Genomic DNA, 25,453 nt, shown 5'->3' with positions numbered 1-25,453 from the left:
TCTGTGTGAAGTTTGCATGTTCTCCCCATGTTCATGTGGGTTTCCTCCAGGTGCTCTGGTTTTCCCCACAGTCCAAAGCCATGCAATATAGATGAATTGAATAAACTAAATTGGCCGTAGGGCATGTGTGTGAATGCGAGAGTGTATGGGTGTTTCCCGATGCTGGTTTGCCACTGGAATAGCATCCACTACGTAAAACATTTGCAGGATAAGTTGACGGTTTATTCCACTGGGGCGATCCCTGATGAATAAAGGGACTAAACCGAAGGAAAATGAATGATAATAATAACAATATTTTATTGTTTTAACAGTACTGTGTAACAAGTACTGTTAATATAATTATTTTGTTATTTTTATGTATTGTAGTTATATATTTTCAGCATTTTTTAAATAATGGACAAATATTTATTTAAAACATTAATAATTTGTGAATAGAAAATCTTATTTTTAGGATTCATCTTTCAAGTTCTCAAATCCCACTCTACATTTGCATACATTTGTAAAAACAAGATAAAGTTTAATATAATGAAATAATATAATATATTTAATAAAATAAAAATAACATATAACCATTTAAATAATACAATAAGGTGATTTTAGATATTATTAAATAATATTCATTCATTCATTTTCTTGTCGGCTTAGTCCCTTTATTAATCTGGGGTCGCCACAGCGGAATGAACCACCAACTTATCCAGCAAGTTTTTACGCAGCGGATGCCCTTCCAGCCGCAACCCATCTCTGGGAAACATCCACACATACACACACACACTCATACACTACGGACAATTTAGCTTACCCTATTCACCTGTACCGCATGTCTTTGGACTGTGGGGGAAACCGGAGCACCCGGAGGAAACCCACGCGAACGCAGGGAGAACATGCAAACTCCACACAGAAACGCCAACTGAGCCGAGGATCGAACCAGCGACCCAGCGACCTTCTTGCTGTGAGGCGAACGTGCTACCCACTGCATCACCTTATTAAATCATATTTTTTATATAATTATCATTACGAGTAATAGAAAGAATATTAAATAAAGGAAAAGTACTATAAAAATACAACATTAAGAGCAATACTTTTAGTGACACTTATAAATAAGGTTTCATTGTTATTAATTATGTTAGTTCATATATTTATGAACATGAACTACTAATAAACAATACTTCTACAGCATTTATTAATTCAACATTTACTAATCTGTTATTAAAAGCCATAGTTGTGCTTGTTAACATAAATGTTAATGCACTGTGAGTTAACATAAACTAACAACTTTAGTTAATAGTTTTAATGGTCACAAATATAAATAAATGCTGCAATGAACTTGTTTGTAGTACTGTATGTAAGTAAATACAATAACTAATACAACCATTTCATAAAGTGTGTATACATATAGATAGATAGATAGATAGATAGATAGATAGATAGATAGATAGATGGATGGATGGATGGATGGATGGATGGATGGATGGATGGATGGATGGATGGATGGATGGATGGATGGATGGATGGATGGATGGATGGATGGATGGATGGATRGATAGATAGATAGATAGATAGATAGATAGATAGATAGATAGATAGATAGATAGATAGATAGATAGATAGATAGATAGATAGATAGATAGATAGATAGATAGATAGATAGATAGAWAGAAAGAAAATCATTCATTCATTTTCCTTCAGCTTAGTCCATGATTTATAAGGGATCGCCGCTGCGGATTGAACTACCAACTACTTAGGCATATGTTTTATGCAGCGCATGCCCTTCCATCCACAACCCAGTACTGGGAAATAGAGTGGCTAGCATGGTCTATAGATGCCATCACATATATAGATACCATCTGACAAAATAGATTAGTTTAGCCTTTTTAGTTTTTATTGATAGAGTTCTTGTAGGGCGACACGGTGGCTCAGTGGTTAGCACTGTCGCCTCACAGCAAGAAGGTTGCTGGTTTGAACCCCGGCTAGGTGGAGTTTGCCTGTTCTCCCTGTGTGTGTGCGTGGGTTTCCTCCTGGTACTTCAGTTTCCCCCACAGTCAAAAGACATGTGCTATAGGTGAATTGAATCAGCTATATTGGCCGTAGAGTATTATGTGTGTGAATGCAAGAGTGTATGGGTGTTTCCTAGTGTTGCGGCTGGAATGGCATCCACTGCAAAAAACTTATGCTGGATAAGTTGGTGGTTCCGCTGTGGCGACCCCTGATTAATAAAGGGACTAAGCCAAAAAGAAAATTAATAAATGATAGATTAAAACATGTTATTAACATCATCATTCTGATTGGCATGTATTCATTCATAGTCTCGGTGCTTCAACTTCCTTAAAAAAAAACAGACAAAATGTTTGCGCACTGAACCGATGCACTAAAGATGTAAAGTGCTGTTTGGCTTCAACACAGTTCTGCACATGATTTATTCACGAGTGCATTAATATGCTAGAAACTCTGAAGCTGATTATAAGTGTCTGAAGTGTGTGTAAGTGACAACACACTAGCAGTTGTCTAAACACAGCTGGCAGAGAGTCCTTTGCATCATCGTGTGTCATTCTGCCAGACAAAAAACATTGAGCGAATGAAGAGGCAAATGAGTGCAGAGGGTTAGTGATGGAGGAGAGGTGGAGCTCGCAGGAAGGAGGAGTGTGTGAGTGTGTGTGAGAGAGAGATAGATAGAGAGAGGGAGAGAGAAATAGAAGTGCCATCCTACAGCTCAGAGTCCCTGTTACCGCAGATAGATTTGCTGACAGCTTGGCAAGAGGAGGGAGACGGCAGTCATGCACATTTTACAGCCCCATTATGTCAACAGGTCAGAATATAAATGCTCTTTCTCCATCCATTCATTCATCCCATTCCCCCTGTTTGTGCAGTCGTGTCTGTTGATCTACTGGAAGAGAGAAAAAGATTATTGCATTGCTGTCAGTGGTGCCTGTGTATCTCTCGTGTGTGTGTGTGTGTGTTTGTTCTGTATTACTCAAATCCCACGTGAGTGGAAATGTCTTTGAATATATTGTACAGGATTGTAAATCTGCAGTGTTTTGCTGTCATGTTGTGGAGTTTGAGTGTGGTATGTTGTCATATTTTGGTAATTTGAAATATAATCCTATTTTCATGCAGTACATGAATAGTGTAGTGCTGTTTCTTTATAATAATATTGTGAGTGATAGTGTGTTTGTGTGTGTGTTGAAGTGTTCAGGTAAATATACACCACAAACATTGGCACACGTGAGTTGGACTGTGTTCGGGGCTGCTAGGAAGTTCATAGCCTCCACATGAAGTGTAGATAAGGGTTTGTTGTTGGTGTTCACTAGCGAGCGTCCACTTGAAAATGTGTGTTTTACGGTGTGTGTACTATTGTGGTTTCGTAGTCACGTAAATTGGTTTGTTCTTTCGGTCTGTTGCTGTTCTTTCGGTTTTACAAGGTGATGCAACACTGTTGATAGACACATTTTGGCGGTCAGCTGAGGTGAAAAATGCAGTGGGAAATTATTTTAGAACAGTGCCACCTCGTGGTCGTCACATGCATTTATTTTACCCGCTCACACTTGTGTTGTTTTGTGTGGACTACTAAATTAGATGTTGAGATATTTTTGGACTGGGATCAATCATGCCATACTCATGCAGGATACTGGGAAAAAAATGTCAACTGCACATTAATGATGGTGAGGATATTGCGCCACATTTAATTGGATGGGTTTGAATGTTTATGTGATAAACTGATTGGTTATTTGGTTGTTTTTGATATGAAATTTTATTTACTTTATCCGTATTTGTCACATTTTTCTTTGTTAATTTGTTTAAATTTGTTCTAAATCTCGAGTGTATGATATTGAATGTTAAAAATGAGCAGAAATAAATACATTTTAAATGATTTACATGTGGTGGTATGGGGTTTGAAATTATTTTGTTTTTATTGTTGGATTATATTTGTGGGTGTTTTGAAAGAATCCAGACTGTAATTTTATATATACTTTTACAAGCCTGTATTTCACCAAAGAACTGCACCAATTTATAAAATGAGAATGAAGAAAGTAGGCCATATATTAAAATTCTAATATGTTAATCAGTATTTTAATGAAAAGCTGAAATATTTATACATTTGAGGATAAATTACCTATTGAATTTGTACTCATTTTTTCCACATCACATAAGTGAAATTCAGAGATTTTATTTAGACTGAACTATACAGAGAGCTGCAGCCACGAAACACTTAACGCTGTGGGTTAGCTATATGTATTAAAAAAATTACTTTAGAAAATTCTTTAAAATGAAAAAACATTTCACAAGAGGGCTATTAATTTTATATATTTATACAATTAACCCTCTTGTGCTTTTTTTTTCAAGTTTTCCAAAGTAAAAGCTTTAAAGGGTCATGAAACCCCTCTTTTTCGGCTCAAGTGTACTTCAGAATTTAAAAAAAATGCTCCAAGATGGGCTTGGAGTGCTGCGAGAAGAGGGAGGAGTGGGAGGGGCCGGTAGAGCAGGGGAAAAAGAAGGGAGCAAACAACTGTTGTCAATTGGCTCACAAAATGGGACACAAACCGTGAGGAGATCCATGATATAGTTATAAGAAATTTAATGTCCTGCTACATTTGTTATTCTTAATTTTTAATATACACATAACCACAATTTGTTATATCATCATAAAGATGATTGTGTTCATATAAATGTGGAGGACTTCTCTCCTCCTCAAACCCTGTGGATCATGGAAACAAACACATACAACCCGTGCCATGTGCAGACAAGGCCTCACCCATGGGTCTCACAGCTGGGCAGGTCTGCCTTGCCTTCGGAAAGCACGTTCTCTCATGAATAATTAAGAAGCAGGGTCTTCTCATAGAATAAGAAAACTCAGCTATAGTAATAATTATGAAAAACCGATGCATCATCACTCCACTAACAGATACGCACTACGTCACAGATTTTGAAAAATGATTTTAAACCTGGAAGATGAAATGAGCTGACAAAAGCTCAAAATTATCCAGTTTTCCCTACACTTAAAGCTAACAGGGGCTAATGTTGCCTAAACTGCTGTTAAAAACACACAAATCTGTTAAAATCTCAGAAAAAAGTACTCTTGAACCTTTACTTGACCTTTAAAACTCACTTATGCAAAGCTGAATACCAGTATCTAGTAAAATATTATTTACTGGCATCGTAGAAAAGACTAAATAAATATGTTAATTTTAATCAATCATTAAAACTTTGCTTCTAAATCTGTTTAAGAATATATTTTCTCCATTAAACACCACTTAGGAAATATTTTTAAAGAATATTCATTTAACAGGAGGGCTATTCATTTTGACTTCAACTGTGTGTGTATATATATAAAGAGTTCAGATGCAAAAACTTCTAAAAGCCATCTGAAATTTTCTTCTAAAATGAGCATTTTTCTCAGCCTCCTATTTTTATGTTCAAGTATTTCACTTTCATAGCAATGAAAAGAACTTATTTGTCACTATAAAAATATAAATTTCTGAGCCTACACACAAGAGTTGGAGAAAAATGCAAATTTTAGAATATCAAGTGGCATTTAGAGGCCTTTGCATTTAAACCCTTCATATACAGTTGAAGTTAGAATTATTAGCCCCCCTGTTAATTTTTGTCCCCAATTTCTTTTTACCGGAGAGAAGATTTTTTTTTTTAAATTCATTTCTAAACATAATTTTTGATATATTTCTAATAACTGAATTATTTTATCTTTGCCATGATGACAGTAAATAATAATTGACTAGATATTTTCAAGACACTTCTATACAGTTTAAAGTGACATTTAAAGGCTTAACTAGGTTAATTAGGTTAACTAGGCAGGTTAGAGTAATTAGGCAAGTTATTGTATGACAATGGTTTGTTCTGTAGACTATTAAAAAAAAAAGAGGGGGGCTGAAAATTTTGACCTAAAATATTTTTATTATTATTAGAAAATGCTTTTATTCTTGCCGAAATAAAACAAAAAGACTTTCACCAGAAGAATAAATATTATCAGATATACTGTGAAAATTTTCTTGCTCTGTTAAACATCATTTGGCAAATATTTACAAAATAAAAGGGGGGCTAATAATTCTGACTTCAACTGTATATCACCATTCTCTTTTTGTCAGATGGCCAAATGGAGTGAAGAGGAAAAGAAAGAATAGTCAATGCTCTATGAACAGCACATCCGGTAAGAATCTGGTGTCACTGCAGTCAAAACCCTAAATATGATGGGCTTATGATGCCCAGGGATGTAGAGGTTGGTGTGTGTTTGTTTTCTGCTGCAGTCGCCTATTCTCTCCTCATCTTTTAGACAAGAGCATCTCTGTTCCTGGGTACGTTCCCAGTTATCTGGAGAAAGATGAGCCGTGTGTGGTGTGCGGAGACAAGGCCACTGGCTATCATTACCGCTGCATCACATGTGAGGGCTGCAAGGTGAGACTTCCAGCGTCTGAAGCGCTTGACTCGTGATAAATCTGTATTTAATCATTAAGCTGCTTTCTTCTGTCTGCACTGTACACAGGGTTTCTTCAGGAGGACAATACAGAAAAACCTTCATCCGTCCTATTCCTGTAAATATGACAGCTGCTGCATCATTGACAAAATCACCCGCAACCAGTGCCAGCTGTGCCGCTTCAGGAAGTGCATCTCAGTGGGCATGGCCATGGACTGTGAGTGTCCACACAAACAAACTATGTACTTATTATTTTGTTTGATGATTTTTTAAGTGTGTACGCCTTTTGTAAAGCTGCTTTGAAACATTAATTATTGTGAAAAGTGCTACACAAATATGTAAATAAGTAAAGGTTTATTTATGTACAGTGCATCCGGAAAGTATTCATAGCACTTCACTTTTTTCACATTTGTTTATGTTACAGCCTTATTCCAAAATAGATTAAATTCATTAATTTCCTCAAAATGCTACACACAACACCTCATAATAACAATGTGAAAAAAAAAACTTTTTTTTTTAATTGTTGCAAATGTATTAAAAATAAGAAACCTGAAAAAAAAACTGTTGATGCCCTTTTTCAGCAATTACAGACTCAAGTCTTTTTAAATATGATGCTTCAAGCTTGGCACACCTGTCTTTGGGAATTTTAGCCCATTCCTCTTTGCAGTACCTCTCAAGCTCTATCAGGTTGGATGGGAAGTGACAGTGTACAGCCATTTTCAGAACTCTCCAGAGATGTTCAATTGGATTTAGGTCTGGGCTCTGGCTGGGCCACTCAAGGACATTCACCAAGTTCTTGTGAAGCCACTTTATTAATATTTTGCCAGTGTGCTTACTGTTGCCCCAGTCTGATGTCAAGTTCACTCTGAAGCAGGTTTTCATTCAGGATGTCTCTGTACATTGCTGCATTCATCTTTCCCTCTATCCTGACTAGTTTCCCAGTTCCTGCTGCTAAAAAACATCCCCATAGCATGATGCTGCCACCTCCATGCTTCACTGTAGGGATGGTATTAGCCTGGTGATGAGCGGTGCCTAGTTTTCTCCAAGCGTAACGCCTGGCATTCACTTCAAAGAGTTCAATTTTAGTCTCATCAGATCAGAGAATTTAGTTTCTTATGGTCTGAGAGTCCTTCAGATGCCTTTTGGCAAATTCCAGGCGGGGAGTGGCTTCCATCTGGCCACTCTACCCTACAGTCCTGATTGGTGGATTGCTGCACAGATGCTTGTCCTTCTTTAAGGTTCTCCACTGTTCACAGAAGAATGCTGGAGCTCAGATAGAGTGACCATCGAGTTATTGATCACCTCCCAGACTAAGGCCCTTCTCCCCCGATCACTCAGCTTAGATGGCCGGCCAGCTCTAGGAAGAGTCCTGGTAGAAAAACATCTTTCACTTATGGATGATGGAGGCCACTGTGTTCATTGGAACTTTCAGAGCAGCAGAAATTTTTCTGTAACCTTCCTCAGCCTTGTGCTTCGAGACAATTCTGTCTCTGAGGTCTTCAGACAATTCCTTTGTCTTCATGCTTGGTTTGTGCTTTCACATGCGCTGTCAACCCTGGGACCTTATGTAGGCAGGTGTTTGCCTTTTCAAATCATGTCTAATTAATTGGATTTAGCACAGGTGAACTGCAATTAAGCTGTTGAAACATCTTAAGAATAATCGGTGGAAACGGAATGTACCTGATCACAATTTAGAGCTTCACGGTATAGGCTGTGAATACTTATGTACATGTGATTTTTCAGTTTTTTTTTTTTAATTTTTAATAAATTTATAACAATTTCAAAAAATCTTTTTTCACATTGTCATTATGGGGTATTGTGTGTGGAATTTTAAGGAAATAAATTAATTTAATCCATTTTGGAATAAGGCTGTCACATAAAAAAAAAATGTGGAAAAAATGAGAAGCTGTGAATACTTTTTCCGGGTGCACTGTAGCACTTTTCTCAGACATTGAGTCACAAAGTGCTTAACAATAAGAGAATAGTGTTCATTAAAAGCTTGACCAAAAAGGTGTGCCTTTAAATGCTTTTTTAAAAGTTCAACTGAACCCAGATTTCTCAGTGTAAGGAGAGGTCCAGAGCCTTGGGGCTACAACATAGAAGATACAGTCATCTTTAATCTTAAGATGAGTTCTAGGAATGGCAAAAAGGTCTTTGCCTGAAAACCTCAGAGACCGGCTACATGAGTGACTATGTAAAAGATCTTGAATATATAGGGGTGCTTGACCATGCAGAGCTCTATATGTAAAGACCAGAATCATCAAATTTACTCTAAAACTAATAGGGAACCAGTGAAGTCCCTTAAGCACAGGAGTAATGTGCGACCTCCTACTGGTGCTGGTTAAAAGCTTCACAAAATACAATCAATCCATGGAAGATTTGTTCAGACAAGTGAACAGAACATTACAATAATCCAACCGTGAAGACCACATTTTTAATGCCACTGCACTTTGAAGATGACAAACCTCCCAAACAATAAACTTGAATTGAATGAATTGAATTGAATTAAAGTAAATCTATAGAATAAAACAAAAATGTTATAAATTTATAAATTGCTGTATTTTTTATCAATTTATTAATAAAATGTATTAATATTAATGACTATAGTCTGTTTCCTCCTATTTTTATAACCTTTTACACACATTTTATTTATACTTTACAAAAGACACCCACATATTTTATTTAATTTTTTTATTTTATTTACATGTGACTTATTAGTGACTTATCTAAAGCCAAAACATTTGTCCAAAGTATTACCAAGTATTCAACAGATTTTTATTGAGATTTCTATATGTGTAAAAAACAATTGAATAAATGCATAAATAAATTAAATGACATGACTCCTGTCTCTCAAAAAAGTAGGTCTTTAAACATGGCCTTTGAAAGCGACAGCTATAATCTGCTAGCGCATAATAGCATTACATAAGATTGTCTATCATTTCCTGTTTAGCTCTGAGATTATTAAATGAGTGATTTGTATCTGTGGCAGTGGTGCTGGATGATTCGAAGCGCGTGGCCAAGAGGCGTCTGATCGAAGAAAATCGGGAGAAGAGAAAGAAAGAGGAGATTGTGAAGACGTTACACAATCGACCTGAGCCCACCGTGTCAGAGTGGGAGCTCATTCGTATGGTGACGGAGGCTCATCGGCACACCAATGCCCAGGGCCCTCACTGGAAACAGAAACGCAAGTTCCTAGTAAGCGACCTGTTTGTGTCTCTGCTTTAATGTCTAGGATTTGTCCTGTGCCTTAAAAAGTCAAAAATGTAACACAGGCCCGAAGCCAGGGGGGGTTCGGATAGTTCGAAAGACACTCCCCCCTCCTCCTGACAAAGTCCACAATTTGATCACTGTATGAGCTCGTTTATCCCATTTTTGGAATTCTTGACTGCTATGCCATCATGAACTCTGAAAATTATAGATAGAAGAAGGCTTTAAGACAAATTCATTTTTTTATTATTCAAGTGGCCAAATTCTGACTGAGGAAAGTTGCATGAGCTGGCCAGTTTTTATTTTATGAAAAAGTTTTACAAGATTCCTATTTTTTTAATGTTGAATGACAATAAAAATGCATTTAAAAGTGCATTTTTAAATGCATACTTTTAAATGCATTTTTATTGTCATCCAACATTAAAAAAATAGGAATCTTGTAAAACTTTTAAATTTCTTCATTATTTTTTTAAAATGCTAATCTCATAACAATATTTATAAAACTGGATTAACTTACAGTTTAAATCCAAATTTGTAAATAAATTCTTCGTAGTAAAATAGTATAGCGAGCACAAAACTGTAGGAAATATTTTTGGTCCATCAAAAAAGGGGGGTTATTATCATCATCTGACAAGCTGATCCAGCAAAGATTAATTCTTAAAATGTTACTAAAATGCACAATTGAAAAGAAAATGAGGCGAATAAGTGCTAAAAAGGTCCACTTTTTCAGAAAAAATGAACCACCACTTTCAATAGGCTGGCTGCGGGCCTGTAATAGACCTCGAAAAATTAACTGAAGTATTCTGTCCTACAAACACAAAGGACCTTAACTAGAGTGTGGAACTGAGAAAATTTTTTTAATTAATAAATAATTAATAATCTAAATATAATCTAAACAATCGTTTTTCTCCAGCTAAATTAATTATTTGTAACACTAGAAATCTGGCAATTATAAAAAGAACTAAATTCTGTATGTTTTTTGAATAGCAGCATTGTGTTCTAGGTCTATAAATTATTTAATAATAATAGTTTAATAAATTATTTTAAACTAGTCTTAATTTACACGTTCATGTGATTCTTCCTCTAAAGCTTGATTTATTCTTTTGCATGGTTCACAATGTGAAGTGATGGTGATAGACAGCAGTGAAATATTAGTGCTAAATGAATACGTTTGTTTATAGCTGCATCTGAAAGTATAGGTAACTGACTTGTTGCCTCACTTTATAATAGGCAGTGACTTTTACATTTACATTACTTTATTTAGATGCTTATACCCAAAGCAACTTACAAATTAGTATAAACAGGCTGTCCATAGGGCATTTAAAATGTATTACAAACTGATAAATCAATTTAAAGAAATTGAAGGATCTTAAAATGATTTAAAAGTCTTTAATGCTGTTTTACAAGCTATTACATTTTGTGTTGTTTCATTTATACATTATAAAGTTGTATATGAAAAAGTTTGCCTGAAATTAATCTGCAAATATATCAATAAAACCCTGCTTGATTTAACATCAGGATGCTTAGTTTACTGCCGTAACCTATGTAACACCATTATGTCTGCTGTTCCATAGGCTCCACCTGCTTTATTAGCATTTTTATTCAGTAAATAAACAATGTTTTAGTTTATAATTACTTTCCTACAGTCAAATTTTTTTTTCAAAAAATGTAAGTTAAAATGTTGCCAATGTTATTGATTGCAACCTAAAGTGGCGATGAATTCTTAAAAAGTATGGAAAGAGTCTTAAGAATCGGTATTAAAGGAATTGAATTTTACTCTCTAAATCCTGTATATACCTTGATAAAAAAAGCACTTCAAACACCAGAGAGCAACAATAAATACAGTAGATGTCATGATGAGATAAATTAGTATAGCCATTTTAGGTTTTTATATTGATTATTTCCCAGAGATTAGTTACGGCTGGAAGGGCGTCTGCTGTGTAAAAACGTGCTGGATAGGTTGGCGGTTCATTCCGCTGTGGCGACCCCGGATTAATAAAGGGACTAAGCCGACAAGAAAATGAATGAATATTGATTGAGTCCTTGTAGGGCGATACACTGGCTCAGTGGTTAGCACTGTCATCTCACAGCAAGAAGGTCGCTAGTTCGCGTCCTGGCTGGGTCAATTGGTGTTTCTGTATGGACTTTGCATGTTCCTCCTGTGTTCACGTGGGTTTCCTCCGGGTTCTCCGGTTTCCCCCACAGTCCAAAGACATGCGGTATAGATGAATTAAATAAACTAAATTGGCCGTAGTGTATGTGTTTAAATGTGAGAGTGTATGAATGTTTACTAGTACTGGGTTGCAGATGGAAGTGTAGTGCAGCTGTGTAAAACATGCTGGAGTTGGTGGTTCATTCTGCTGTGGCGACCCTTGACGAATAAAGGGACTAGCCGAAGGAAAATTAATGAATGAATCCTTATAATGGACTGTTTGTCAAGTGTCTGCTGTATATAGAGAGGATGGAGGAAAGAGAGTGTTTGCCTATAAGTGGTTTGTCAAGCCCACTCACCTGTCTGAAGCACACTCAGAATTGCACAATGTTATCACATGGAGTGTGAAGTGTCTGGTGCATATGGAGAGTAAAGAGTGTCTTTTGAGGCAACGTTTGAGCTGGAAGAAACCTAGCGAAAACGATTTCAGACAAGTTTTACCATAATAATTAAATCATAGACTACCAAATGTAGATAACTAAGTGAACTGTTGGCTTACTATTCTAACTTCATCAGAACCCATGTAAGAATATTTTGAGTTTTAAAATATCATTCATAGTGGTCTTAAGAAATGAAGGCCTTTAAATGTCTTAAATGACTTGGTGAATACTGCAGAAACCCTGCTGAACTTGTCAGAGAGCATGTAAAGCACGGATTTATTGACTGCTGGACGGATGGTTGGGTGTTCAGCTACTGTAGATCACAAATAGCCTGAAGCTGTAGTCCGTCTGTCACCTGTTCTTTTGAGGGTCGTACCAGTGTAATAAAACTGAACAGTTTTTTTTTTTTTTTTCAACATGACAATCGTGTTTGAATGTCAGGGGTCACAAAACACATGTTGCTTGGCAACCGGAGTTGTTAGACAAAGTGAGCTGTCATATTTGAGAGATGATGGCATGACTGAAAAACACTTAACTTACCCTCATACAATCAGAAGAATCAGCTTGAGGATAGATGGGTTGACCCGTTTGTAGTCAAGAGTTTGGTTTGTTTAGTTACCAAATGTTAAGACAGCAATAGGATTGGTAATGATAAATAAATGTACACTACCATTGTTTATGCCTACCAAGGCTACATGTTTTTAATTAGAAATGCAGCAAAACAGTAAAGTTGTGAAGTATTGTTTAAATTTAATGTAACTGTGATTTATATATTAAACTTTCATTTATTCCTGTGGTTCAAAGCTCAGTTTTCAGTGTCACACGATTCTTCAGAAATCCTTCAAATATGATGATATAATGATAATTTCTTCTCATCATTATTTCTTATTTTAGCTAAATTATAATTTTAAGAGAGCATAAAATCAAGATAAAACAGTTGTAGTTTTTCTTTGGTATATTACAGTGTTTATTATATATGATTTATCCATTCATCTCATTTTTAATCCATGTATCTTTTAATCAAGATCACTTTAAAGACGTCTCTTTTCTCATAAGTATTTTCTAAAGCGAGAACCTAACAGCCGCTCATCACATGGATTCAACCAATTGGAAACCACAATGATCCAGTTAAATGCTTATGGACAAAATGAACTCCTCCATTTATTTCTTGTTTGTGAAGCCATTTCACTTTAAAATGTGACCCTGAATCACAAAATCTTAAGTCTTAAGTTGAAGGGATGTATTTTGTTAATAGTCAAAGCAAAACTGCATTGTATGGTTCAAAATGACAGAATTTCTATAATAAAAAAGTAATTAACATATTAAGTAAAAGATCATGTTTCATGGAGACGTTTTGTTAATTTCCTATTGTAAGTATATCAAAAGTATTTTTTTTATTAGCATTGTGCATTAATGATCAATTAATTGGGACAAATCTTCTCAAAAATGTTTTGTTAACCTTAAGATTCTAGATTTTTGAATGTTTGTATTTGACCAAATGTTGTCCTTTCCTTAAAAACATGCGTCTTTAGAGCAATTATTCAGCATTCAAATATCAGTTTAAAAAATTGACAGTTATGACTGGTTTTGTAATCCAGGGTCACAAATATCATTGCTGAACCACATTTGTTTGTCTTTCAGCCAGAAGACATTGGACAGTCTCCAGCCCCGACATCAGACAATGATAAAGTGGACCTGGAGGCCTTCAGTGAGTTTACCAAGATCATTACGCCTGCCATCACACGAGTTGTGGACTTTGCCAAAAAACTGCCCATGTTCTCCGAGGTCAGTGTCTGCATGTGATAAATAGCGTTGTCCACAGTATCAGTATTTCAATGCCTACATACAGTTTAAGTCCAAATTATTAGCCCTCCTGTTCATTTATTTGTCATAGATTTCACAAATAAATTAACAGAGCAAGGACTTTTTCACAAAATTTCCTATATTTTTTCTTCTGGAGAAAGTCTTATTTGTTTTATTTTGGCTAGAATAAAAGCAGTTTTTATATTTAAAAAAAAACATTTTAAGGTCAATATTATTAACCCCCTATTTTTAGATTGTCCACAGAATGTTAACCACTGCACATTGAACTGAATACTAGTATCTTGGAAAAAATATTATATAATGTCATAATGACAAAGATAAAATAAATCATGTTAGAAAGATTATTAGAAAGTAGTTGTTAAAACTAAATAAACTTAGAAATGTTTAGAAAACAAATCTTTCCATTATACAAATGGGGAGGCTAATAATTCTGACTTCAACTGTATTTCCTAAACAATGAGCCATACTTCTGGTTTTAACTCTATTAGTGAATAAAAATTGAAATTTGAATTAATACTGTGGCAATATTTCCCCATGCTCTCGAAAATGGTTTTAAGTTTTGATTTTTATTAAGGAATTGAAAACACACCTCCATTGGAAATTAAGGCTCTGCACAGCTAATGGTTTTTCCATGAATGCACACATTTTAGTAAATAACAGTGTGCTGCATTATTATGGCAATTGTCAGGCAGTGGCTGCTGTGAAAGTGCAATTATCTGCTCATCTCCAGCTGTCACTGAACCTTCTGAAGCATGACTGCATGTGTGGAGGAAAGAGGCTGTTTGTGCTTCCTGTGCTTTTACATCCGCCTTATGCTGTCATATTTAAGTAATGGCTTCATTAAACCATTAGCTATGATTATGAGCTGTTGCTGTGCTTCTGAATCACTGGTTATTTTGCCATTCTAATTGCTTATGTGAACATGTTATGGTCACAAATCTTCACTTCATACATTGAAGGGCATTGAAGCTTCTATTTCAGGGGAAATGTGTAATTACACTGGGAATCAGAAAAATGTCATTCATTTAATAATAATAGTGATTCCACTACTATTACCACAACCACCACCACTACTACTACTACTACTACTACTACTACTACTACTACTACTAATAATAATAATAATAATAATAATAAATAAATGGATGGATGGATACCAAATTGGTCATTGTCAATTGCAGGAGCCAATATTAGAATTTTTTGCCCATTTGGAACATTAGATTTCTGCCTGCGTTTTAACCAGTTCTAATACAAACATATCACAAACATATCATTATGAATTTCTTTCAAACTTTAAGGAAGACATTTTCTAATACTAAGATATTAAGAAGATATTTAGTAATACTTCCTAAAACAGTTTTTTACTAATACATTTTATTTTATTAATTTACACCTGTTGCTTTATTAATTAATTAATTACTTTATTTATTTATTTATTCATTCATTCATTCATTCATTCATTCATTTATTTATATTCATTTATTTACTTGTTAGCCTAGTTGTAACTTAAATTTCTGCCTTTGTGCCTACATTTTAAGTTTTAAATAAAATAAAATAAATAAATAACAGTTAATAGTTAAAGTATGTTAATGCTTACTCCTTTAAATTTTGTAAAATAGAAAAATCACAATGTATATATATAATGTTTTACTTGTCAAATAATATTTTCCATTTATACATTTTAATATTTTGTCTTTTTTATTATTTTTGTTTTATTTAAATGTGTTTGTTATTTTATTATTTTGTCTTTTCATTTTAATATTTTGTGTTGTAAAGAAAATTAAACATTTCAATGTATATATAATGTGCTTATTTTATTATTTGTATTATTACTTGTGAAATATAATTTATTATTATTATTATGTTACCCAATATTGTTTTATCCCTGTAGATTTGAAGTGTAAAGCACTTTGAGAATTACATTTTAAAGGTGATATATTAAAAACATATATATATGATTTTTATTTTTATACTTTTTCCATTCCAAACTGCAATCCAGTCAGCAGTGTTTTTCCATGCCATACTTTTCCAGAAAGTTTCTGATTATAATTATCAATCCTTGTAATTATCAACCCTGCCTTAGCTATGCTAACAAAACTATTATGAGTCATTCTTGCCATTACAACAAAGCCTCATCAAGCCAGGTTAATTTTAACCCCTCGTTATGGTGAGTAACTGAAAAAGTTGAAAGGCCAATTGTCAGCTATCTTCATTGTTGATTAGCCTTGAAATATACACTACCGGTCAAAGGTTTGGGGTCAGTTTTTTTTTCATGTTTTTTTTTTTAAAAGAAAATTATTCTGTTCATCAAGGCGGCATTTATTAAATGTAAAACAATGTAAAATTGTTAAATATTTATTAAGATTTTAAATAACTGCTTTCTTATTGTATGTAGTTTCAAATAAAATTATTACTCCAGTCATTATTATTATTATTATTATTATTATTTTTTTTTTTACTTTTTATTTTTTATTATTATTATAACAATAATAATAATAATAATAATAATAATAATAATAATAATAATAAACAGCTAATATTAGAGTGATTTCTGAAGGATCATGTGACTCTGAAAACTGGTGTAATGAAGCTTAAAAAATCTTTAAAATCACTGGAATACATCATTAAATTAAACTATAAACTACATTTAAATGGTTATTTTATAGTGCAATAACATTTTACAATTTGTACTGTACATTATAATTTTTTGATCAAATAAATGCAGCCTTGGTGAGCAGGAGAAGTTTATTTTAAAACATTTATATGCACACCACGAAACCTGCAAAGACACAAGAATGAGCTGTTCTCTGTTTGTTGTGTGTTTTCAGCTGCCCTGTGAAGACCAGATCATCTTGCTGAAAGGCTGCTGTATGGAGATCATGTCATTGCGAGCAGCGGTGCGCTACGACCCAGAGAGCGAGACTCTGACCCTGAGCGGAGAGATGGCCGTCAGTCGAGAGCAGCTGAAAAACGGAGGGCTCGGAGTGGTTTCTGATGCCATCTTTGATTTGGGGAAGAGCCTGTCACAGTTTAACCTGGATGACTCTGAGGTGGCACTGCTACAAGCTGTGCTGCTCATGAGCTCAGGTGAGCAGAACACACAGCTGTGGCACACATGCACTGTAAACACGTCACATTAAAGGATAGTTCACCCAAAATGTATGCTTTTTCTACCCTGAAACACAAAAGAAGAAGTTGTTTATTTAATAATACTAAAGTCACTTATTCAGCGATAATCTTGCCTTCGGCTGCAGCTTTTTAATATAATATGGTGTCCTTAAGTCTAAATAACTCTAAGACAGTATTAAGCTATTTTAATTCTGTTTTCTTTGCTGTTGACTGTGAAACAAAAGCCCAGTTCAGTGTTGACTGCTCACGAACAAACAAAGTAGTGCTGAATCATTTCAAATAAATGTATTGTAACATGTTGTTCACGTTAAATTATAGACATTTATCACATTATTCCAGTTTTTCTTCTCCCTCGAAATGAGGCACAGGTGGCATCCTGATCATGGCATTTTTGCTACTTTAAATGAATACATGTTGCATTGTTATTATTAATGAGGGCGAAGCGGTGGCGGAGTAGGTAGTGCTGTTGGCTCATAGCAAGAAGGTCGCTGGTTCAAGCCTCGGCTGGGTCAGTTGGCATTTCTGTGTGGAGTTTGCATGTTCTCCCCGTGTTCGCGTGGGTTTCCCCCACAAGTCCAAAGACATGCGGTATAGGTGATTTGGGTAGGCTAAATTGTCCATTGTGTATGTGTGTAAATGAGAGTGTATGAGTGTTTCCCATTGATGGGTTGCAGCTAGAAGGGCATCCGCTGCATAAAACATATGGTGGATAAATTGGTGGTTTATTTTGCTGTGGCGACCCAAGATTTATAAAGGGACTAAGATGAAAATGAATGAATATTATTAATTATTATTATTGTAATCTTATCAAGTAAATCATTATTTTATTTAAAAAGCTAACATTAAATGTAATTAAATACATGACTAGCATTTGTACATCAATCGGGGACTGTCAGTATCTATTTCTGCTTGCTTGAGACTCTGACTGCTTGCTTGAGACTTTGAACCTGAGCAGAGAGATGGGCGTCAGTTGAGAGCAGCTGAAGAACGAAAGGCTCGGAGTGGTGTTTAATGCCATCTTTGATTTGGGCAAGAGCCCAAATCAAAAGCTAGAGGTGGTACAAAATTTAATGGAGTTGGCAACCATGTTATTTTCTGTGCAGGATAAACCTTTTTTTTATTATTATTATTTTAATACAACATCGGCTCATGACAACTTTAAATGTGTTATAGGAATTGCATAAAACTTACTCTGTCTATTATCTAGTTACAGATGTGTAAGAAACATTAGATTTAAAAAAAAAAAACATGTGAAAATAGTTAAAAAAAGTGACTGCAATTTATTCCTTTAATTTTTATTATTATAGTGCCATAATTTTTATAATCGGTTGTAATCCTTTTATTATAATTTTCGTACTAGGAGTATGCATTATGCAATGTATTACAATGAACAAGATGGTATTGTAATTATTGTTTTATCAATATGCAAGCCGACTTTGAGTGTCACTTTGCAAAAAAAAAAAAAAAAAAGAAACCTGCTTGTACAAAAACATTGATTGCCAGATAAAGCCAATTACAATGCAAGCCCTTGTAATTCAAAATAAGACAAAATCTTTGACTGCAACTTTTAGTGGAGTACCGAATCTTCTCCATTCTAAGATGGTACATAATCCACTGATTACAAGTTGGAAGAAATTTGTCCTTCCATTTTAGCAGTATAATAAGTCTAGCAATTAATGTTGAAAAAGAAATCATACTTTAGGTATTATTGTTTAATTTGGGATCTGTAATTAAATCAAATATTCCGACAATAGGGCAAGGGTCAATTGATGCATGCTAGATATTTGAAAAGAAATTAAATAGAATAATAAATGTATTTAATAAAGAAAATTCCAAACACATCTTTAAAATCTACATTACGTGTTATAAAATCATGTGTTTTAAAGAATGATTTAAAGATCATCCTTAAAGACTTGGCTTGAATTCGCTGTAGTTTTACAATCTTTATGTAATCCACCACACAGATCGCTCTGGACTGACATGTGTGGAGAAGATCGAGAAGTGTCAGGAGATGTACCTGTTGGCATTCGAGCACTACATCAACCACCGCAAGCACAACATCTCCCACTTCTGGCCCAAGCTGCTGATGAAGGTGACGAACCTGCGCATGATCGGCGCCTGCCACGCCAGCCGCTTCCTGCACATGAAGGTGGAGTGTCCAACAGAACTGTTCCCGCCGCTCTTCCTGGAGGTCTTCGAGGATCAGGAGGTGTGACCCAGAGACACAGCGGCAAAACAAACTCCACCTCATTTTGTTTTCTCGCAAAGCATACCAGAAGCGTTTTTTGTTTCTCACAAGCTCGTGCGCTCTCGAAACGGGACATGTACTTTATTTTGCATCGTCGGTCCCTCGTCTGCTTTTGTCTGGGATTTGTTTCCGGGTTGTCAGCCTCCACACGTTTCGACCCTGCCATTCAGATATTCCTCTCACAGACGGACAAAAGCTAGCATGCATCAACCTACCTCTCATACAAACATACCTCCCAATCTCAGAAGGAGCTTATTTTTAAAAGCGTGACAAAATAAAACAAAAAAAAGCGCCACATTTTTCAATAGCGGTTTCGGAAACGCTAGCTGTCGTTAACATCTTAACTCCTACGTTTGAGCTCTACACTATTAAATAGTAACGAATAAATTGGGGGCTATTTATTTATTTTTTTCATCTTCGTCTTTGCACGCATAGAATATCTCCTTTTAAAAACATAACTACCTGATGTTTAGTGCACTCGGACACTCTGTACATTTCGTTTTGTGTGCACTTCTCATACCTCATTTACACCAGCATTGACATACATGTAGCTACATGTCCGTACATGTATGTATGTATGCACAGTTCTACCTTGCATCGGCCCGTTTTTCTTCTTAAACCAAGTCGATACAGTTCTCATGTACAAACCTTCCTTCATAGCATATCCACTTGTATTGCATATGTTACTTATGCTAAACATTTTTGTGACCTCATTCTCTGAAAAGCCTCTCATCACTTTCTGTCGTTTGACCCATAGAGCTGTGAGGTATTGATCTGTCCCGGTTGGACAAATTAATGGTCGCAGATATATTAAGCCATGCTGTTAATGATATGCATAGATTTCTTGGAAAACCTACAGGTTATTCATTGTGCTCCAATATAATTGATTCATCAGATGATAGTATCATAATGCTTTGAAATATGAATAATGGTATTACATAGCTAATTTAAAGAATACTATGGTATTATGTGAGAGACATGATAGCGCAGTGGTACTTCTTTTTAATGAGATCTAAATATTACCCCTGAATTCCATTCATCTGTCTAACTTGGACAACATTTGGGAGGTAAATGACCTTAAAATATTAAGGAAAAACAAAAAAAAAAGTTCCTAAAAATACTGCTTTGAAATATTGACAATAAAAGCAGAAGCCTAGATTTAGATGGTCGGGTACAACTTGGCTAAACATCTAAATAGACTTTTCAACAAATGCTAATTTTCTATTTATTTCTAATTATTTTGTGTGTTAATTTAAAATGACTAAATTAAATCAAAAGTATTTTAGTGTATACGTATTTTTTTATTATCTTGGTTTGCTACAGAAGTAAAGTTTATTTATATACTAATTTCGAGAGGATCACGTGCTTGCGAGTGACCACGGCTAGTCCCACATTAGCTAATGTGTAATACAACAATCAGATGATTCCTCCTGAAGAATCCCCTTTTTCAAACCTACTCCTCCCTTTTCTTTGATAGGGTGGCACGGCGGCCCAGTGATTAGCATTGTTGCCTCACTGCAAGAAAGTGTCTGGTTTAAGTTAAGTTTGAGTTTACACGTTCTTCCGGTGCTTGCGTCAGCTTCTCCCGATTTCTCCGGTTTCCTCCCACAGTCCGAAGACATGCATAATAGGTGAATTGACCAAATCAAATTGGTACCATAGATGAGCTCTTAATCAGCAGTATATATCTCCTTACCAATTCCTAATTTCCCATTGGCCATAAATTAGCAGGGGAGTTCTCGAGACCTACCTGAGCTCAAACTCCCCTCTCATACTGCAAACGGGAAGGAGCCCTGGGCTCAAGGATCTTCTGAGCTCAGAGATCTCGCCCGGGACAGCATGCCAAACACACTTTTAATCATTCATCAGCTAAGTGTAAACTCTTGAAATTAACTTCAATTGTAGGCCCAAATTTCAGCCATTCTAGCTTTTCAACTACTTTTCCCATTCATTTTTTTTCATTTGGGGTTTAAAACATTTAATTTAACTCCATCAGTTAAAGCAATAGTTTACTCAACCTAAGTGCAAATGTGGACTTGAAGTGTGTATTCATGAAAAGCCTGCCATGAGCAAAATGAAAATGATCATATACTTGTCCTCAAGCCATTAGCTGCATATGCCGAAACATATATATATATATATATATATATATATATATATATATATATATATATATATATATATATATATATATATATATATATTTTTTTTTTTTTTTTTTTTTTTTTTTTTTTGTGCTACGTTCTGCTATAGTTCAAACAAAACTGAAAATTATTTTATCATTTACTCCCCCTTTACTAGTTCCAAACCTGCTTGGCTTTCTTTCTTCTGATCAATACACAACCAGATATTTTGAAGTAAACCTGTAAACTTCCATAGGAAGTTTTCCATTTGAAGTAAACTTCCATAGGATTTGTTTTCTATGGTTTTGCTATGATTTTTAGCTTTCTTCAAAATATCTTCAACAGAACAAAGAACTCAAGAAGATTTGTAACCACTTGAGAGTTGAGAGTAAAAACACTTAAGAGCAGGGATGCCCAGACTCTATCCTGGAGGGCCATTGTCCTGCATATTTTAGTTCCAACCCCAATTAAACACACCTGAAACCGCTAATCAAGCTCTTTCTAGGAGTACTAGAAACTTCCAGGCAGGTGTGTTGAAGGATGTTGGAGCTAAATTATGCAGGACACCGGCCCTCCAGGACCGAGTTTGGACACTCCTGAGTGAGAGTAAAAATTCAGTAGAATCTTTGGATGAACTATCCCTTTAAAACCCTTCAAAAATCCATTTACTGTACCTTCCTAAAAATCCACTTGTAATCTTTGTATTCCAATTATAAATCATAAATTTTTTTTTCTGTAAATATATATTTTATATTATAATATAATAATCCTTATTTATTATTAATATAATCCTCATTAATTCCTGCATTTAATAAATGACTTATTTTGCAGTGAAGTGACAAGCAGGTGCTGTCACTACAATTAAAATTGTAAAATTACAACCAAAAGAACTTTTAGCCCCATTGTACCCACCATTATTGCTAACCATTTAGGAAACAAACAAAACGAGTGTCATCTTACCTCTCCATGTTCTCAAACAGACTCTACCTCACCCTTAATCCCTGCAAAACACATTCACCTAATCTTACCAGCTTAAATCTGTACATAAATGCGCACATTTACACTAAAACATCACCAAGATACAATAGCAACCTCACTGGTATGTGTGCAAACGGCTCTCCTTTTCACTTGTGATGTTGGGACCAAGTGTCAGTCTTGTTCCCTTTTTCTGCGGACAGTAAGAATGTGGCAGATTGAATGATTTTCACTGTGCTGTAACAGAACAAACCAACAGATTATTTTGCTTTAGGGAAGCACTGGAGTGGCAGCACAGGAAGACGGTTCCTGCTTAAGGTGAACCTCGTTTCGGTCCCTCGCCTCCAAACCACATCCATTCACGTGCATCCCAAGAGGTTTACCTTGTTCTGCTGCTTGCCCAAAATAAAAAGGACACAGCCAGACTCCCCCGAAAGCATCTTTTGGAATAGTTTAACCCGCTGGTTCAGATGCATAGCTGGGTTTCAGCGTCCTTTTTGACCGATATTGTGTCATTATGGCTCCAGGAGTTCGGGACGTGGTCTCCATTTAAAGTGACACAGAGGAACAAAAGGGCAAAAAGGACAAACTCACTGTGACTCGCTAATCTCAGGCTCAATGCAACCCACCAGCACTGCAGACACACACTGCCCACAGACGCAATCTACAGCACCAGCACGGGGAATCAGGAAGACCTCTATTTTTTTTTCTCTCTCTCTGGACGTACAGTACAGAACTGGTTTACAGCAGCACTTTTATTAGAACAGAACATTCAGTTCTTTACACTTAGCCAGATGATGAATATGTTGATTGAGAAGTTGGCTCTAAAATGGGTCATATTATAATGTTTTGAAATAAAAGTGCATTGTGCTATGAAATCATACTGCAACTTTCAGAACTTGTTCCCTTGTTCAGATTATGTGTATACGTTTACACAACACCATTCCCATATACATACAAATCTGAAACATGGAAATATATGCAAATCACATACAGTTGAAGTCAGAATTATTTGCCGTGTTGAATTATTAGCCCCCTGTATATTTTTACCCAATTTCTGTTAAACTGCTTTTATTGTAGAATAAATAAACAAATAAGACTTACTTCAGAAGAAAAAATATTACTGTATAATACTGTAAAAACATTTTGTTGCTCTCGTAAACATCATTTGGGGAATATTTAAAAAAAGAAAACAATTCACAGGAGGGCAACTAATTTTAACTTTAATTGTATATGACTATTTATATTTGGATTTCATATATATATATATATATATATATATATATATATATATATATATATATATATATATATATATATATAATAATATAGTACACATATTTTAAAATATTGCAAAAATTGCCACATGCATATATTTTTACATATAGATATAATTATATGGTCATATGTGAACACATATATACAATTATAGCTAATATATTTGACGTATTTGTAAATATTTGTAATTGAAATAAATATATAGATGAAAGCATACATTTTTGGAAAATTTCCGTATATAAATGTTGCATATATGACAAATACAGTATTTATATGTGAAATCCAAATATGAACTTGTATGTCATTTGCTTATATTGCCCATATATTAAATTTTTCTGTGGGTTTTCAAAGTTTTTTTTTTTTTTTCTGGGTTTTTTTAGGGGCTCTGAAAATGCAAACCCATATTTCATTTATTATTTTCAGCTATGTCTGAACATGGTTTGTGTTGACAATATCGTCATCACTGTTTCAAATGTTCAAAAAATGATTATCTGATTTTAGTACATTCTTGTTTTGTACGCGTAAACTAAAACCATCCTTCAAAATAAGCAAGTTTCTTAAGAATAACAGTGTTTTTTACATAAACACTTGAGCAGTTCTTACTGGGTGTCCGCTTACAGTAGATAAGCTGTCTTTCCACTATCTCTGACAAACTACCAAACACAGGCTGGAACTTTTCCAATGATGAGTTGAGGTTAGAATTATTAGCCCCCCTGAATTATTCACCCCCATGTTTTATTTTTTCCCAATTTCCATTAAACGGAAAGATTTTATCTGTAGAATATAAAAAAAATAGCTTAAAGGGGCTTATATATTTGTCGCTGAAATAGTTTTAAAAAAATTAAAAACTACTTTTATTCTAGCCTAAATAAAACAAATAAGACTTTCTCCAGAAGAAAAAGTATTATCAGACATACTGTAAAAATGTCCTTGCTCTGTTTAACATTATTTAGAAAATATTTAAAAAAGAAAAAAAATCATGGGGGGCTAATAATTCTGAATTCAACTGTATCTGCCGAAATTTTGGATCAGATTTGAATTTTGGATGCATGGAAATATGACCATATGTGATGTATTCTAATTCAATCTTTGAACACAAGTTTAAAATTACCAGTTAATTTATTCTTTTGCTTTCTTAGTAAACATATTTCTGTTTGGTTATGAATAGTTATGGCAGGAATAATGACTTTGATTAGCCTTTTAAAGCCTACTTTGTTTTTATTTGATATTTGTGTGGATACATTAATATATTTTTACTGTATTCATTAAAATCATTAATTTCTCTTCATGGCGAATAAGTGAAGAACCCAAGTCCAATGGTTGCTCTACAACAAATTTAATAGTACCCTGTGATTGCCACATATGTGACAATATTACATGAATGTTAAAGATAGTGGAAACATGGCTATACAATGCACTTATATTTAACCTATGACTAATGAGTATGTTAACAGTAGATATTGTGCCCAGTTTTATGTATTTCTTTAATAGGATCCCAGTGTTAAAAGTATATTGCAGCCAAATATTAAGATTCGGTGATCATTTACTCACCTATCACAACTCATGCTGTTTCACACCAGTGACAGCCATTCATCTTCTGAACGCATATGATCCTCTTGTCCCTTCTGCCCATCTATTCAAAGTCCACACAGCCAA

General features: G+C 34.7%; 1 protein-coding gene across 8 annotated transcripts in view; it reads left to right on the top strand.

The window, feature by feature from the left end:
• Positions 1-23,402, top strand: part of thraa (thyroid hormone receptor alpha a) — a 56,354-nt gene extending 32,952 nt beyond the window's left edge. For 4 of the 8 annotated variants that reach the window (XM_068215743.2, XM_073935967.1, XM_073935975.1 and 1 more), the window contains 8 exons: positions 6,096-6,157; positions 6,281-6,402; positions 6,491-6,638; positions 9,411-9,616; positions 13,862-14,005; positions 16,873-17,131; positions 19,138-19,382; positions 22,794-23,402. In XM_068215743.2, coding sequence (XP_068071844.1) covers positions 6,096-6,157; positions 6,281-6,402; positions 6,491-6,638; positions 9,411-9,616; positions 13,862-14,005; positions 16,873-17,131; positions 19,138-19,382; positions 22,794-22,841 — 1,234 coding nt within the window. In that variant the 3' untranslated portion in view covers positions 22,842-23,402. 8 annotated transcript variants of the gene reach the window in all.
• Positions 23,403-25,453: the final 2,051 nt, after the last annotated feature.

Source organism: Danio rerio, chromosome 3, assembly GCF_049306965.1.
Source record: "Danio rerio strain Tuebingen ecotype United States chromosome 3, GRCz12tu, whole genome shotgun sequence".
In the NCBI taxonomy this organism is placed as follows: domain Eukaryota; kingdom Metazoa; phylum Chordata; class Actinopteri; order Cypriniformes; family Danionidae; genus Danio; species Danio rerio.
Note: the sequence above shows the minus strand (reverse complement) of the source record. Positions and strands in the feature narration are given on the sequence as shown.